The sequence below is a fragment of the Nannospalax galili genome, unplaced genomic scaffold (assembly GCF_000622305.1).
Source record: "Nannospalax galili isolate Female #2095 unplaced genomic scaffold, S.galili_v1.0 scaffold1251, whole genome shotgun sequence".
NCBI lineage: Eukaryota > Metazoa > Chordata > Mammalia > Rodentia > Spalacidae > Nannospalax > Nannospalax galili.
This window is the reverse complement of record NW_008329321.1, coordinates 229,439-243,654: the sequence shown is the minus strand read 5'-3', so window position 1 is coordinate 243,654 and position 14,216 is coordinate 229,439. Positions and strand designations below refer to the sequence as shown.

The following is a 14,216-nucleotide window of genomic DNA, read 5'->3' as shown; positions in this document are numbered from 1 at the left end:
GGGTGGTGTTGGATTTTTTTACTATCACAAAAATCATACTAAGCCTCCAGAGATAATAAACTATTAAATTTTAAAGGTAATACTTCTTAACTAGGGGTGTAGCTCAGCCATAGTGTGTGCTTAGCTTGAATGAGTTCTAGGTTTGATCTCCAGCTTAAAAAGATGCTTGTGCTGGGCATGGTGGCACACGCCTTTAATCCCAGCACTTGGGAGGCAGAGGCAGGCCTAGTCTACATAATGAGTTCCAGGACAGCTGGGGCTACAAGGAGACCCTACCTCAAAAAGAGAGAGAGAAAAAAAGATGCTTGTTAACTCAAATGATGCCTCCTAATACAGTCTTAGTTAAGTGCATGGGAAATGAGAGGATGTCATGGTTCTTAGCTGTGTATGATGGCAGCATATCTACAATCCCAGCAGAAGCATGAGAATCACTTGAATCAGAAGGCACAAATCCAGTGCCTTGTATAAGCTGTGGATTAGTGCAGAGCTATATCTAGTCCAAAATGTACAATTGATTGTACTTGTCTGAGTAGTATATATTGTATATTATAGCTTGCAGTCTTCTCGATTGCAAAGCTTCATTTCCTAGGATGTTGAATAGATTGTTCTTGAATTTGATGATCTTTTCTGCTCTGTCAGTGGTAGAATCATTTTATATTTGGTTTGCCTTCTATTGGCTAGTACCTCACCATTATCTGTGAGGAGTTTAAAACTATTAACTCTATTAATCTGTGCTGAAGAAAATAAGCTTCAGTGAAGAGCACTGTTAGCTTCTGTGTGGTATATTTGCTGTTTTGTTGTTTTATCTTTTTGATTTTTTTGAGACGGGGTCTCCCTGTAGCCTCAGCTGGCCTGGAACTCACTATGTAGACCAGGCTGGCCTCCATCTCACAGATCTGCCTGCCTATGCCTGGCTCTTGTGTTTTTTTTTTTTTTTTTTTAAGATTCAGAATCTGACTGTAGACAGGATGCCTCCTCCTGCCTTTACCTCCTTAGCATTAGGATTATGGGTATGAGCAACCACACCCAGCTAGAGCATTGCTTGCTTGTTTTTTCTTTTTTTTTAAGGCTTATTTTTGCTTTCTTTTTTTAAAAATTTAAATGTATTTCGCTTGCATGTATATAATGCTTGGCTGAGCATTTTTCTTTTTGATTTTTTTAAATTTAATTTTTTAAAAATTTTATGTGTTTGCGTGTATTGCCTGCATGTAGGTAAGCTCACCCGTGTCATGCAATGCCCATGGAGGTCAGAAGAGGCTGTCGGATCCCCTGGGACTGGAGTTACAGACAGTTGTTAGCTGCCATGTGGGTGCTGGGATTCAAACCTGGGTGGTCTTCTGCAGCAACCAGTGTTCTTAACCACTGAGCTATCTCTCTGCCCCCCCCCCCTTTTTTTTTTTTAAATCTTTTGAGACGGTTTCCCTGTAGCCCCAGCAGGTGTGGAACACAGATCTGCCTCCTTCTGCCTAGGATCAAAGGTATGCACCACCACACCCAGTTGAGGATTTCTTCTTAAATGGTGTGCTGGTTACAAGAGCTATGCATTACAAAGCCACGCCAAACTTTAAGATTTCTCAAAGCTGGGCTTTGTGGCACACGTATGTAATCCAAGCAACTAGGAGATAAGAGGCAGGAGGATCAAGGAGTTCAAGGTCATCCTTCTCACCTTCAAGTGAGTTTGAGCTTAGCTTGGACTGTCTCAACAGATCTCTTACCCTACTTCCCAACAAAACCACCCAAGTTTCTCATCCCTGGTACTGTTTAACATGCATGTAGAAGTGATGGGGCAGGTGTGATCATTGCTTATAGTCCTGGTACTCAGGGATCTGAGGGAGGATTGCCAAGAGTTAGAGGCCTGCCTAGGCTACATAGCAAGACCTTGTCCCCCAAATAGCCATTAATCTGTAAAAAATCGTCTTGCTTGTAACAATGCAGGTCATCTTTACATGGATACAGTGAACAAGTCATAGTCCTTTTGAAGAACATGGTTTACATATGTCCCAGGTAGCACACAAGTAGCTAAACACATGTTAAAAGTTTAGTTTCACTTGGGAAGAAAATTTGCCCACCAGGAAAAAATTCTAGTAACATTTTCTATTACTACTTTTTTGTTTTGAGACAAGGCCTGAAACATTCTCTACCTCTGCCTTCTGAGTGCTGGGATTGTCTGCCTCTGGCGTCTCCCAAATTCTTGCAGAAGCTGAATTGGTTGTTTTCACTACTTCATAGTTATCTGTATTCTTGAAATTTTATTCAAATCTGTTAAATATTAGATTGATTTTTAAGTAGATAACAGAAAAGTGGTGAGGCCCACACCTAGTATTGACCAAGTTACTTAGAAGATGGATATGGATGTCTGCTCTTGTCTCCCACCTTATTTTGGGGGGGCCCCCTCTAATTCCATTACAGTACAAAAGTTATCTGATTAAGAAATACTAGTCATGCATTTTGTGGGTTTTAATTTATGCATGTGTTTTGTCTGCACCAGGTGTGTGTAGTGCCTGTGGAGGTGCAAAGGGCATGGGATTCCCTGGAGTTTTAGGACAGTTGGTTAGCACTGGTGTGAGTGCTGGGAATCAAACCAGAGTACTCTGCAAGAGCAACTCTAGTGCTCTTAACTGCTGAGCCCCCCAGCCTCTTTTTTTTTTTAAAGACAGGGTCTCCTGACTGGCCTGGGGCCTTATTGACCAGGCTGGCCTCAAACTTAAGAGGCCCTGCCTCTGCCGCTCAAGCACAGGGTTTAAAGGCAAGTACACTAACTATTCCTGGAACGCCAGAATTTGGAGCCTCCTACCATCTCCTCACTGTTTCCACAACAGTCAAAAAGCCTTAGATAGTGCAGCCCCGCAGTGGGAAAAATTGGCAGTATCTATAAAGCCCTTGGGCTGGGAAATCTCGAATTTTCCAAATTGTGCAAAGCCTCACAGAGCATTCAGGGGCCCTGGACAGCATAGCATATTTCATACCTTGGATGGGTAATCTGGGCCGTTGCTTCAGATTATCAACTAAACAACCTCCAGGCCCTCAAATTACAGTGGCAAACAGCTCAAGAGTTTCATGAGTCTGGACCCTTAGAATATTTTTGGGGTATAAAGAGACCGTTCTCCAAATTTCTACCAAAAAAATGTGTAGATATATAATATGGTTGATGACATTGCAACTATCTCTGATCCAGTGCCTAGTAGCTAATTTGCTAGTTTTAAAATCTGATTTTTGTAAATCAGTAATCTCATGGTAGACATTTATCCTTTTGAGGGAGGGTCTCATTTGGAACTCCAGCACAGCAGCTCCAACACGTGGCTTTTCAGAGGGCGTGGGAAAGGGAAAATAAAAAGGGAAACTGCCAGGATTTAAGATGTCTGCTGGAGACCCTTGGATCTCCCTGGAGGAGGTACCCACTTCCAAAATGTCTTCCTGCAGTATTGACGTCACTCTGCCTGCTCTCTGAGAGCTAGAAATTGAGTGCACGCCAATCAGGGCGTAGGCCCCGCCTTTTACTGGCGTCACTTCCGGTGGTGCAGCAGCCATTTTGTCAGTCGCCTGTGGAGCCCGCGCGCTGGAGAAGTGCAGTTCCCCCTAGTTACCAAGTCGTCGGTTCTTCGTGAAGCGGGCGCCCTCAAAGAGCGCTCACCAAAGGCGGAGCCGCTCCTCCTTCAGGTGTGGCCGCAGCTATTGCGTCGGTCCGGGGCTAGTGCGCTGTCTGCCTTCCCCACGCCTGACAGGCACCCTCTGGGAACTGCCATCCGCGATGTCAAGTGAGGAAAGCTACCGGGCCATCCTGCGCTACTTGACAAATGAACGCGAACCTTATGCACCCGGCACCGAGGGCAATGTCAAGCGTAAAATCCGTAAGGCTGCCGCCTGCTACGTGGTGCGCGGCGGGACTCTATACTACCAGCGGCGGCAGCGGCACCGCAAGACCTTTGCGGAGTTGGAAGTCGTGCTGCAGCCGGAGCGTCGCCGTGGCCTCATTGAGGCCGCACACCTGGGTCCTGGCGGCACTCACCACACTCGGCATCAGACCTGGCACGACCTGTCCAAAACCTACTGGTGGCGAGGTGAGAGTTGGGCCGGGGCGAGTCAGCGGCTGGGCTGCGGGGCGCGGCGGGCACGACCAGCGGGAGCCCAGCGTGCGCACTCGCGAGCCCCGGGTCTCAGGCGGCTCCGCAAGTCAGCCGGCGTTCCGCAGCGCCGGGGCCGGCGGACCGAGTTGCAGGGTGGGGGACGCGAAAGCAGCCGCACTTCCCACAGGAAGGAGGCCCGGGAGGCTGGGGGCGGACCCTCGCCTGGGTGGGGCTTCGGGGGCTTCCCCAGGGGCTGGGCTAGCGGCGAGAGGGCGGGGCGGGGCTTGAGGGCCCGCCTCCTCCGGCCCCTGGGGACTGGTGGGCGGTGGGCAGGCCTGCGACCTGTAGGATGGCCTGCGCCGCGGGAGTAGGCGGACCCGAGGCCGGGGCTGCTGTCGCTAGGGAGTGCCTCTCGGGTTTGGCCAGTGGGCTAGGGGATCTCCGGATCCATTTGCCCCATGTTTCTATCCTGAGACTACGACTCAGAATAAGGAATAACGTAGTTAGTGTAGAGGTGATAGGAGTAATTGTGTTCAGTCGTCTTGAATCTGGTTTTTAGAGCAGGAGTTAACAGTGAAGACTGTCTAATATTCCCTTTCTTGGGAGAAGGGAGGGGTTTTTGTTTTTGTTTTGAGGTAGGGTCTTGCCCTGTAGTACAGGCTGTCCTTGAACTCAGTGGTAATCTTCCTGCCTGGGTCTTTTGAATTGCAAAGATTACAGCCCTGCCACACCACGTGCGATTATCTTCTGTTTTAAATTTGTTTCTGATTTATTTTTATTTTGCGTGTTTGAATGTTTTCCGTTCATGTATATAAGTGCACCACATGTGTGCAGTAACTGAGGAGGCCAGAAGAGGGCGTTGGATTCCCTGGAACTAGAGTAAAGGACGGTTGTTAGCCACCATGTGGGTGCTGGGAACTGAACCCGGGTCCTTCTTTTAACCCATTGAGTCATCTCCAGCCCCTCATATCAGATCTTATTTCGGAATGTTCTGATTTCATGAAAATGGCCTAGGGAATTGTGAAGCACAACCTATATGCCGAGAAAAGATAAGGTTACTGTCACTCATTTATTATTTTTTTTAGACAGGGTCTCACTAAATTACTTAGACTGGACAATTTAGTATAGACTGTTTCAGTGTCCCTAATAGCTGGAATTACAGACCTGTGCTCCAGAGTCTGAAGTTTCTTGACCTCTTGGAAAGGGGATTAGGGCAGAAAAACAGGTACTCTTGATTTTCTGTTTTGTTTTGAGGCAGGGTCTCACTTTGTAGCCCTGACTGGCCTCAAACTCCTAGAAAGCCACTTACTTCTGCCTTCATAGTGCCAGGACTGAGGGCATATGCCACCATGTCCAGCATCCTTTTTAATGGCTTTTTCTGGAGTCTACACAGAGTTGATATATATTGAACTGCTCAGTTAGAATTAATACTAGTTTACTGAACCATCATAAGAGATTTTATTAGGAAGAATTCTGCCACTCTTGGTATGGCTTTGGCGAAATTAACATGTGAACCTTGGTTACATCATCTGTGAATAATTTGACTATAGTATTGGTTTCTAAACTTTTTTTATTTGTTTTGGATGTGTATGTGTAGTTAAGTAGGTATATGCATGTGCTTGCATGCCATGGCACCTATACGAGGTTAGAGGACAACATATGGGAGTTTGTTTTCTCTTTCTGTTGCGTGGGTATGAGGGATCAATCTTGGGTGGTCACGTTTGGTGGCAGGTGTCTTTAACCTACTAAATTGTCTCTGGTCTTTGGCCTAGTTTGCTCACTTCCTCCTTCCTTTCCTCCATTCCTCCATCCCTCCCAGAACTCCCTCCAGGCTAGCCTGAAACTCAGAGAGATCCTCCTGTATCTGCCTCCTGAGTGCTGGGATGAAAGGCGTATGCCACCAAGCCCAGACTAAAATTTTTTATGAAGTGTTTATTTATTTATTTATTTATTTATTTATTTATTTATTTATTTAGGAACTCGCTATGTAGACCAGGCTGGCCTTGAACTCAGAGATCCGCCTGCCTCTGCCTTCCCAGTGCTGGGCTCAAAGGCGTGCGCCACCACACCCAGCCCAATGAGGTGTTTTTATTACATTTATTTTGTGTGGTGTGTGTATGTGGTGTATGTGTGCATATACATGGCTTGTCACGGCACACATGCAGAGGTCAGAGAACAACAGGGATTTTTTTTTTTTTTTTGTCTTTTTGAGACAGGGTCTCCCTGTAGCCCCAGCTGTCCTGGAACTCACTATGTAGACCAGGCTGGCCTCAAACTCACAGAGATCCTCCTGCCTCTCCCTCCTGAGTGCTGGGATTAAAGGTGTGCACCACCACGCCTGGCATAACTGGGATTTTTTTTAAAGACATTGTGCACTTTGGGGCTGGAGAGATGGCTCAGTGGTTAAGAGCATTGGCTACTGTTGCACAGGACCTGGGTTTGATTCCCAGCACCCACATGGCAGCTAACCACCATCCATAACTCCAGTTCTAGGAATCTGACTCCCTCTTCTGACTTCTGCAGGCATTGTTGACACAGGTGCACTTACATATATGTAGGCAATACACTCATACACTAAATTAAAAATAAAGCATTTAGAAAAGGAAAGTTGTTTTAAGAAAACCACATTGTACACTTAAAACAACAACACTGGCCTAGATACCACCCAAGATAGTCAATTTAGACAGCTGAACTGATTTAGAAAATTATTTTATGTGTGTGCCTTCCAGCATGCATGTATGTACCACCTGAATGCAGGTGCCTTTGGGAGGCCAGAAGAGGGCACCAGATCCCCTGCAACTGGAGACTGGAGTTGTAGATAGTTGTAAGCCACCTGATACTTGGAATATTGAACACCATCATATAGCAGAGGCAAGTAGTATATGACGTTAGTATGATCAGCTGGGTGACCTTTGAGATGTTAATATTTTGATGCATTTAGTTTTCCCATCTGTAGATGACATAAATATTTCTTCTTCACAAAATTACAGTCTCAGAATTGGGGAAGGTGGGGCTAGAGAGATGACTCAGTGGTTGATCGCACTGGCTGCTCTTCCAGAAAACCTCGGTTCAGCTCCCAGCGCCCACATGCCAACCAACAACCATCTGTAACTCCAGTTCCAGGGGATCCTAACTCTCTCTCCCTTTCTGAGGGCATTGCATGGATGGATACACTTAGGTGTAGGCAACATATGTACATAGAAACTAATAGTTAAATTTTTTTTGGTCTTTTTGAAACAGGGTCTCCCTGTATCCCCAGCTGACCTGGAATTCACTGTAGACCAGGCTGGCCTCAAACTCACAGACATCTGCCTGCCTCTGCCTCCCAAGTACTGGGACTAAAAGTGTACACAACCATGCTCAACAATAAAAAATTTTAACTAAAATTTTAATTAAGAAAATATGTGTGGATTGAAAACATCATTAATGCTTCTTTTAGCGAGAATTAAAAAAAAATTTATGTGTATGAGTATTTTGCCTGCATGTAAGTGCACCGTGTCCTGCAATGCACTGCAGAGGCCAAAAGAGAGTGTCAGATCCCCTGGAACTGGAGTTACGGATGGCTGCTAACTGCCATGTAGATGCTGGGAATCAAACCTGGGTCCTCTGGAAGAACGACAAGTGTTCTTAACCACGAAACCACATCACCAGCCCCGGGAATTGTTTTTTTAACACATCCTAGCATACTATACGTGAAGTATTTGTTCAATAACATCTTTCCCTATGTGCTGAGATCTGCCTGCTTCTGCCTTTTTAGTGCTGGGATTAAAGATGTATGTTTGCCTCTACACTCAGCACCTTATTACAGAGATGGAAAATTATTTCACTAGTTTCTTCAGGCATTTTTTTTTCAAGAATTGTAAGATTAAGCAACTTACATGGCATATATCTGAAATGCTTAAGCTTATTGATGCTGGTTTTTGTTTTTGTGTTTTTGAGACAGAATCTCTGGAACTGGATTCACGTGATCTACCAGCTGTAGACTCCTGGTGTTGAGATTACAGGCTTGTGTCACCATGCCCTGCTTATAATAAGCATTTACCCCTCATTTTGAAGTACTGGGGATCAGATTAGGACTTTTCCTATGCTAAGCAAGCCCTCTACCACTGAGCTATATTCCTAGCCCCACAACAATCATTTCTTCTCCCCTTCTGTTTTTTTGAGATGGAAGTCTTACTGTACTACCCAGTCTGAACTCAAGCAATCTTGCCCCAGCCTTCCAAGTAGCTGAGACTACTGGCACACTACCATGCCTGGCTTAGGAAACAGATTTTTGAACACCTGTCAGAAGTAAATTGTTCAACTTGGCAACAGAACTTTAGAGCTAGTGGTTCTCAACTAATTGGCAGTACCTCTCAGGAGACAGTTGACTGTGGAGACAATTTGGATTTTCTAAACTAGGGTGAGGGGCTGATGCTTAGCTCAGTGGTAGAGTGCTTGCCTAGCATGTACAAGTCATTGTCAAAATGCCCGGTGCTGAAGAAAAATAAACTGACAAGAGAGGGAGTGACAGTGGCATCTAGTTGGGTAGAGGTCATGGATGCTCCCAGGCATTCTATAATACACAGGATACACCCCTCACATCAAAAGATCATCTGACCTGAAAATGTTAATTCAGGTGGCCCCCAACTTAAGGTAGTTTGGTTTTATGGTGGCATAAAATGCATACAGATTCAGGAGGACCTATATTTTGAATTTTTATCTTTCTCTAGGCTAGAAATATGTTAATACCATAATGCGTTTCCTGTGTGTGCAGCAGCTGTGAATCAAAGTTCTCAGTCAGAAAGATGTCAGTCAGCCAAGTGATAAATACAGTAAATCACCAATACTCTGTAACATACTGCTCTGTTATGATGTTGGTAGCTTAGGTGGGTGAGTTAAATGCATATTCAACTTAATGGGTTTTTTTTTTGTTTTTTTATTTTTGTTATTTCTTCTCATCTGCTAGGTTTAGGTTTGATTTGTTCTTGCCTTTTCAGAGTCTTAGGTTGTCCTGTTATAGCATTCATACGTGTTCTTTATGGGTTTTTGTGTGTTTTTTTTTTGGTCTTTTTTGAGACAGTGTCTCCCTGTAGCCCCAGCTGGCCTGGAACTCACTATGTAGAGCAGGCTGGCCTTGAACTCCTTGCCTCTGCCTCTCAGGTGCTGGGATTAAAAGCATGTGCCACCACTCCCATCTCAACTTAATGATATTTTCAGTTCCTGATGAGTTTATTGGCACCTCTAACCTCATCATAAATTGAGACGCATTTATATTACAAAGGTTGAAAAACCCTGTTGTAGAGCAAGATACCCACTAAGGTACGGGTGCTTGACTAAGAGTTTAGGATGTTTTCAAGTTAGGGCATATTTGTGTACATGTAATGAGCTATCTTGAGAATGCAACCCCAGTCTAAACACAGTGTTCATTTATGTCTCATAATGTGTATTGTGCCTGTACACATCCCCTGATTTAATTTTAAGCAATTTTAGTGCACCTACATTAGACTCTGACCCGTGACGTAGAGTAAGGCATGCAGTTTTCTACTTGAGACATGTTGATACTCAGAAAGTTACTAATTTTTGGATTAAGGATGCTCAGTGTGAAATTTTGTTTGTGTGTGTGTGTGTGTGTGTGTGTGTGTGTGTGTATATTCCATAAACAAACTTCTGTTAGTAACTTGACATTAAAAAGAACTATCACAAGAGATCTTGTTGGGAAAATATGGAAACTTGCATTGAAGAGCATAAAAATCAGTTGTTTCCTGGGGCTGGAGAGATGGCTCAGCGGTTAAGAACATTGGTTACTGTTGCAGAAGACCCGGGTTCAAATCCCAGCACCCACATGGCATCTAACAGCTGTCCGTAACTCCAGTCCCAGGGGATCTGACAGCCTCTTCTGTCTTCCGAGGGCATTGCACAACACGGATGCGCTTTACCTACATGTAGGCAATACACGCGTACACATAAAATAAAAATAATAAATAAAAAAATTTTAAAAATCAGTTATTTCCCTAAAGGTGAAGGGATTTCCTGGCATATACAGCTTGCTAAATCCTTAGAGTGTCAACATAAACAGGAGAAAAGACTAAACACAATCTAGATATAAATACTGCAGCCTAGTTATTTGTGTGTCACTTAGTTAAAATGCTTCTCAATAATGTAGTAATTTTAGGAGACAGGTTAGAAGAACATCCAGTCTGTAGAGCCTGTTTTTGCTGCAAAATGTGCTCTTAGTGAATTATACCTTCATAAAATGTGCTGTTAGTTTTCTAATGGTATTATTTTTGATGAATTTTAGGAAAAGTATAATGTATCAAAGCTGTAGAGGAAAGCAGAGGAGTACTTCCTGGTGAAGCGGGTATACAGCTAAATGTGATTCTGTCTAACCCAAAGGGGTAAAAGTGACTCTTACGCTTAAGAATCTACAGATGCCAGGAGTTAATATTGTACTTTCATGTTTTTTTTTTTTGTCTTATCATATTAATTCTTAGCAGTCATTGTAGGTAGATTAAGGGCATGGTATAAAGTAAAATTTTTGTGTCTTATGTTAGCTTATTTATTTATTTTTTTGAGACAGAGTCTTTCTGTAGCCCTAGAAGGCCTGGAACTCCCCATGTAGAACATATACCTCTGCTTCCCAAGTGCTGAGATCAAAGCATGTACCACCACAGCCTTAGGTTAGTTAGCTTTTATTTTATTTTATTTTATTTTATTTTATTTTTTTGAGATAGGGGTTTTCCCTATAACCCAGCTGGCCTGGAACTCACTATGTAGAACAGGCTGGCCTTGTTCTTACAGAGATCTGCCTCCCGAGTACTGGGATTAAAGGCGTGCAGTTCTTTAAAAGGAGATCTTATAGTGAACTAACTTTAGAAAACACTAGGTAGACAAATTTAAGTAGATTTTAGCTAATATTCTGTCTGGCTTCTTTATTTCCCCATTGGCAGACCTACTGCTGACTACTAGTAACTCTGCCTTTCTTAGGAGTTTGGTCTAAGGCTCAAGTTTTACTACAGTTCCCTGGCTTCCTTGCAGTAAATATGAGCCATAGCTTTTCTTCCTTCCTTCCTTCCTTCCTCCCTCCCTCCCTCCCTCCCTCAGGTGCCTTTCCTTCCACAGTCATCTGAGGAGGCCCTTCCAGACAAGCTTCCTTAACTTTCCTTCTGTCTGTCTCTGTCTGTCTTTTTGAGACAGGGTCTCTCTGTAGCCCCAGCTGGCCTGAGCTCACTTTGTAGACCAGGCTGGCCTTGAACTCACAGATATCCACCTGTCTCTGCCTCCCAAGTGCTGGGACTAAAGGCGTGCACCACCACGCCTGGCTCCTGACCCATAGCTTTTCTTAACCATTTTCATCTTTATTCTTGTTTTCTCTGTAGTTTCCCCAATGCTACTTGAACTCAGTTAATACTTTATTATTTTTTATTATTTTTTTCTTTATTTTTGTCTCATTGTAGACAGCAAAGTATGATCATATTTATCCCTCCAGTCTCCCTTTTAACTCCATGCTCTCCCAAAATATCCCCCTCCAATCGTCATGCCTTCTTTGTTTTTTTTTTTTTTGTTTTTTTTTTTGAATCACCCATTGTTCTAGTTTGCTTTCCTCTTGTGATGGACTATGACCAAAAGCAGCTTGGGGGAGGAAAGGATTTATTTAGCTTATTTTTCCACATCATAATCCATCATTGAGGGAGTCAGAGCAAGAACTCAAGCAGGAATCTGGAGGCAGCAACTAAAGCAGAGACTGCTGCTTACGGGTTTGATTCCTCTAGCTTGCTCACCTGTCTTTCTTATATAAGCCCAGCTCATCTGTCCAGGGGTGGCACTGCCCACATTGAACCCTCCTATATCAATTAGTAATCAAGAAAATGCCCCATAGGCATGCTTGCAGGCCAATCTGATGGAGGAAATTCCTCAATTGAGGTTCCTTCCTCCCAGGTGACTCTAGTTGTATCAAGTTGACAGAAACCAAGCAGTATACCCACTATGTCCATTTAGTGCTGCTCATATGTGCATGGGTGTGGTGCCATCCACTAGCGCATAGGAAACCTAGCAGTGATCACATTCTTAAGAATGATTCTCCTGCCAGGCGTGGTGGCATGTGCCTTTAGTCCCAGCAGAGGCAGGTGGATCTCTGTGACTTCAAGACCACCCTGGTCTATCTACATAGTGAGTTCCAGGCCAGCTGGGGCTACAGGGAGACCCTGTCTCAAAAACCCAAAAAAAACAACCTATCCCATCTAAGCTGGGATTTGGCAGGCTCTATCATGTGTAGATGTGTAGGTCTTGTGCAGGCAACCATAGCTATGTCATGTCAGAAGACAGGATTTCACAGCACTTCTTTTCTCTGGCTCTTACATTCTTTTTGCCTCCTCTTCCTCGATGTTCTGAGTGCATTTAAAAAAATTTTTTTTTGAATTTTTGTGCATTTCATACACATAAAATCACCTTTATATCCCCTTCCCCTTTGATACCCTCCCATGTCACCCCCCCACTGGAATTCATACATTCTTTTGTTTGTATTAAGGGCCTATTATATAAAGTTAGTGTCCCAAGATGTTGCAAGTTCATCCAGTGGTCTTTAGTCAGTTTATCTGAAGTCTCTCCCTTCAAGAAGATCAGCTCTTCCTCACCCAGCAGTAATCAGCTGCTAATAATTCTTTGACTAAGATTGGGGCTTGCTGTTATTTCCACAGTTCTGTGCTGGGTTTTTGTCTGCCTACATTGTCATGGGCCTTGTGCATGCTGACACCATTGCTGTAGTTGTGAATGAAAAGTGTCCCAGGTGCCTGTAGGACTGTTTCCGTATGGTCATGCATCTCTTCCCTGGCTCTTATAATCTTTCTGCCCCTTCTTCTGAAATGGTCCTGAGTCCTGAACGGGTGGACCTCAATACAGGAGTCCTGTCCAAGGACCCACACTCTGCCATCATTCTCTGAGTTTTGGCCATTTGTGGCCTTTTGTGTTCCTGGCCCTCTGTTGCATGAGGGAGCTTCATTGATGAGAATTGAAAGATGCATTAGTGTTCTCTTCATCCCTTATTCTATGTTCCCTGACTCTTAGTTGTAGAGGTTGCAGCCTACATGCACCACTTAGGCTTGGGCAATTCACAGAGAATTTCTGTGTGTGACCAGTGCTGTAGCTCTAATCTGTCTGTTGAAAAAGAAGCTTCTTTGACCGGTGGTGACTGGGATATTTGTCTGTAAATTTAAGGTTTCATATTTTGTAGATAGCAAGAAATTACATTAGTCTAGGGATATGAGAGCCCTGGGATTTTCTCTGAGATCTGTGACCTCTCCAGCTATGGTGTATTTGGCCAGGTTTACAGTACCAGGCATGAGTTTCCTCCCATTGAGTGCGCTTTAAGTCCAATTAGGTAACTGTTGATTACCCCCAAGATAAAAGTGCCGCTACTGCACCAATGTCGTTTGCTGTGCTGGTCATTGATGTGGTTTTTAGGCCTTGAAGCTCAGGTTGGACCGTTGATTGCTGTTCTCCCTTACCAGCTTGCATAGTGCCCTCCAAAGCTGTGAGAGGTGGCCTTCAGGGGAGGTGGCTTCCAGCTCAGTTCTAGCTTCATTGCTGCAAAGCCTGAGTCCAAAGTATCTCCTGTCTTTAGCAATAGGGTCTTACCATCAAGCTCTGGGAGGCAATCAAGGAAAGCCTGTGTAATTTTGGGAGTCTTGGACTACCCTGGCCAGCAGTAGCGCAAAGGAAGGTTTCTCTTGTCTGGGACTGTTTCTTGTTATGTAGTCTTCAGCTATACTCACTCTATACTCACTGACTCATGGATGTTGTGACTCTTTTTTTTTTTTTTTTTTTTTTTTTTAAATCTTTTTGAGACAGGGTCTCACTGTGGCCCCAACTGGCCTGGAACTCACTATGTAAACCAGCCTGGCCTTGAGCTCAACAGAGATCCACCTGCCTCTGCCTCCTGAGTGCTTGGACTAAAAGGCAGATATTCTGAGTCTTAATGGTGGAGGTATTATATATGTCTCATTTAGGTCTGAGAACTAAGTTTCTTGCTCTCAGCACTTTGACCAGTTATGCATTTCTCCATTGACTGCTGTCCACTGTCAGAAGAAGCTTATATGACCAAGGTTGAGAGCAGCCCAGGTCTGTCAGCAGGAATGGAGCAAACTGGCATTTAAAATAAAATTTAAAATTTATTCT

General features: G+C 44.0%; 1 protein-coding gene across 1 annotated transcript in view; it reads left to right on the top strand.

Annotated features, from left to right (window-relative positions):
* The first annotated feature begins 2,655 nt into the window (after nt 1–2,655).
* The window catches only part of Zbtb11 (zinc finger and BTB domain containing 11), a 50,906-nt gene continuing 39,345 nt past the window's right edge, over nt 2,656–14,216 (top strand). Inside the window, exon 1 of the mRNA XM_008835744.3 lies at nt 2,656–4,058. Within this exon, the coding sequence (XP_008833966.1) occupies nt 3,749–4,058 (310 nt within the window). The 5' untranslated portion in view covers nt 2,656–3,748. The remainder of the gene's footprint in view (nt 4,059–14,216) is intronic.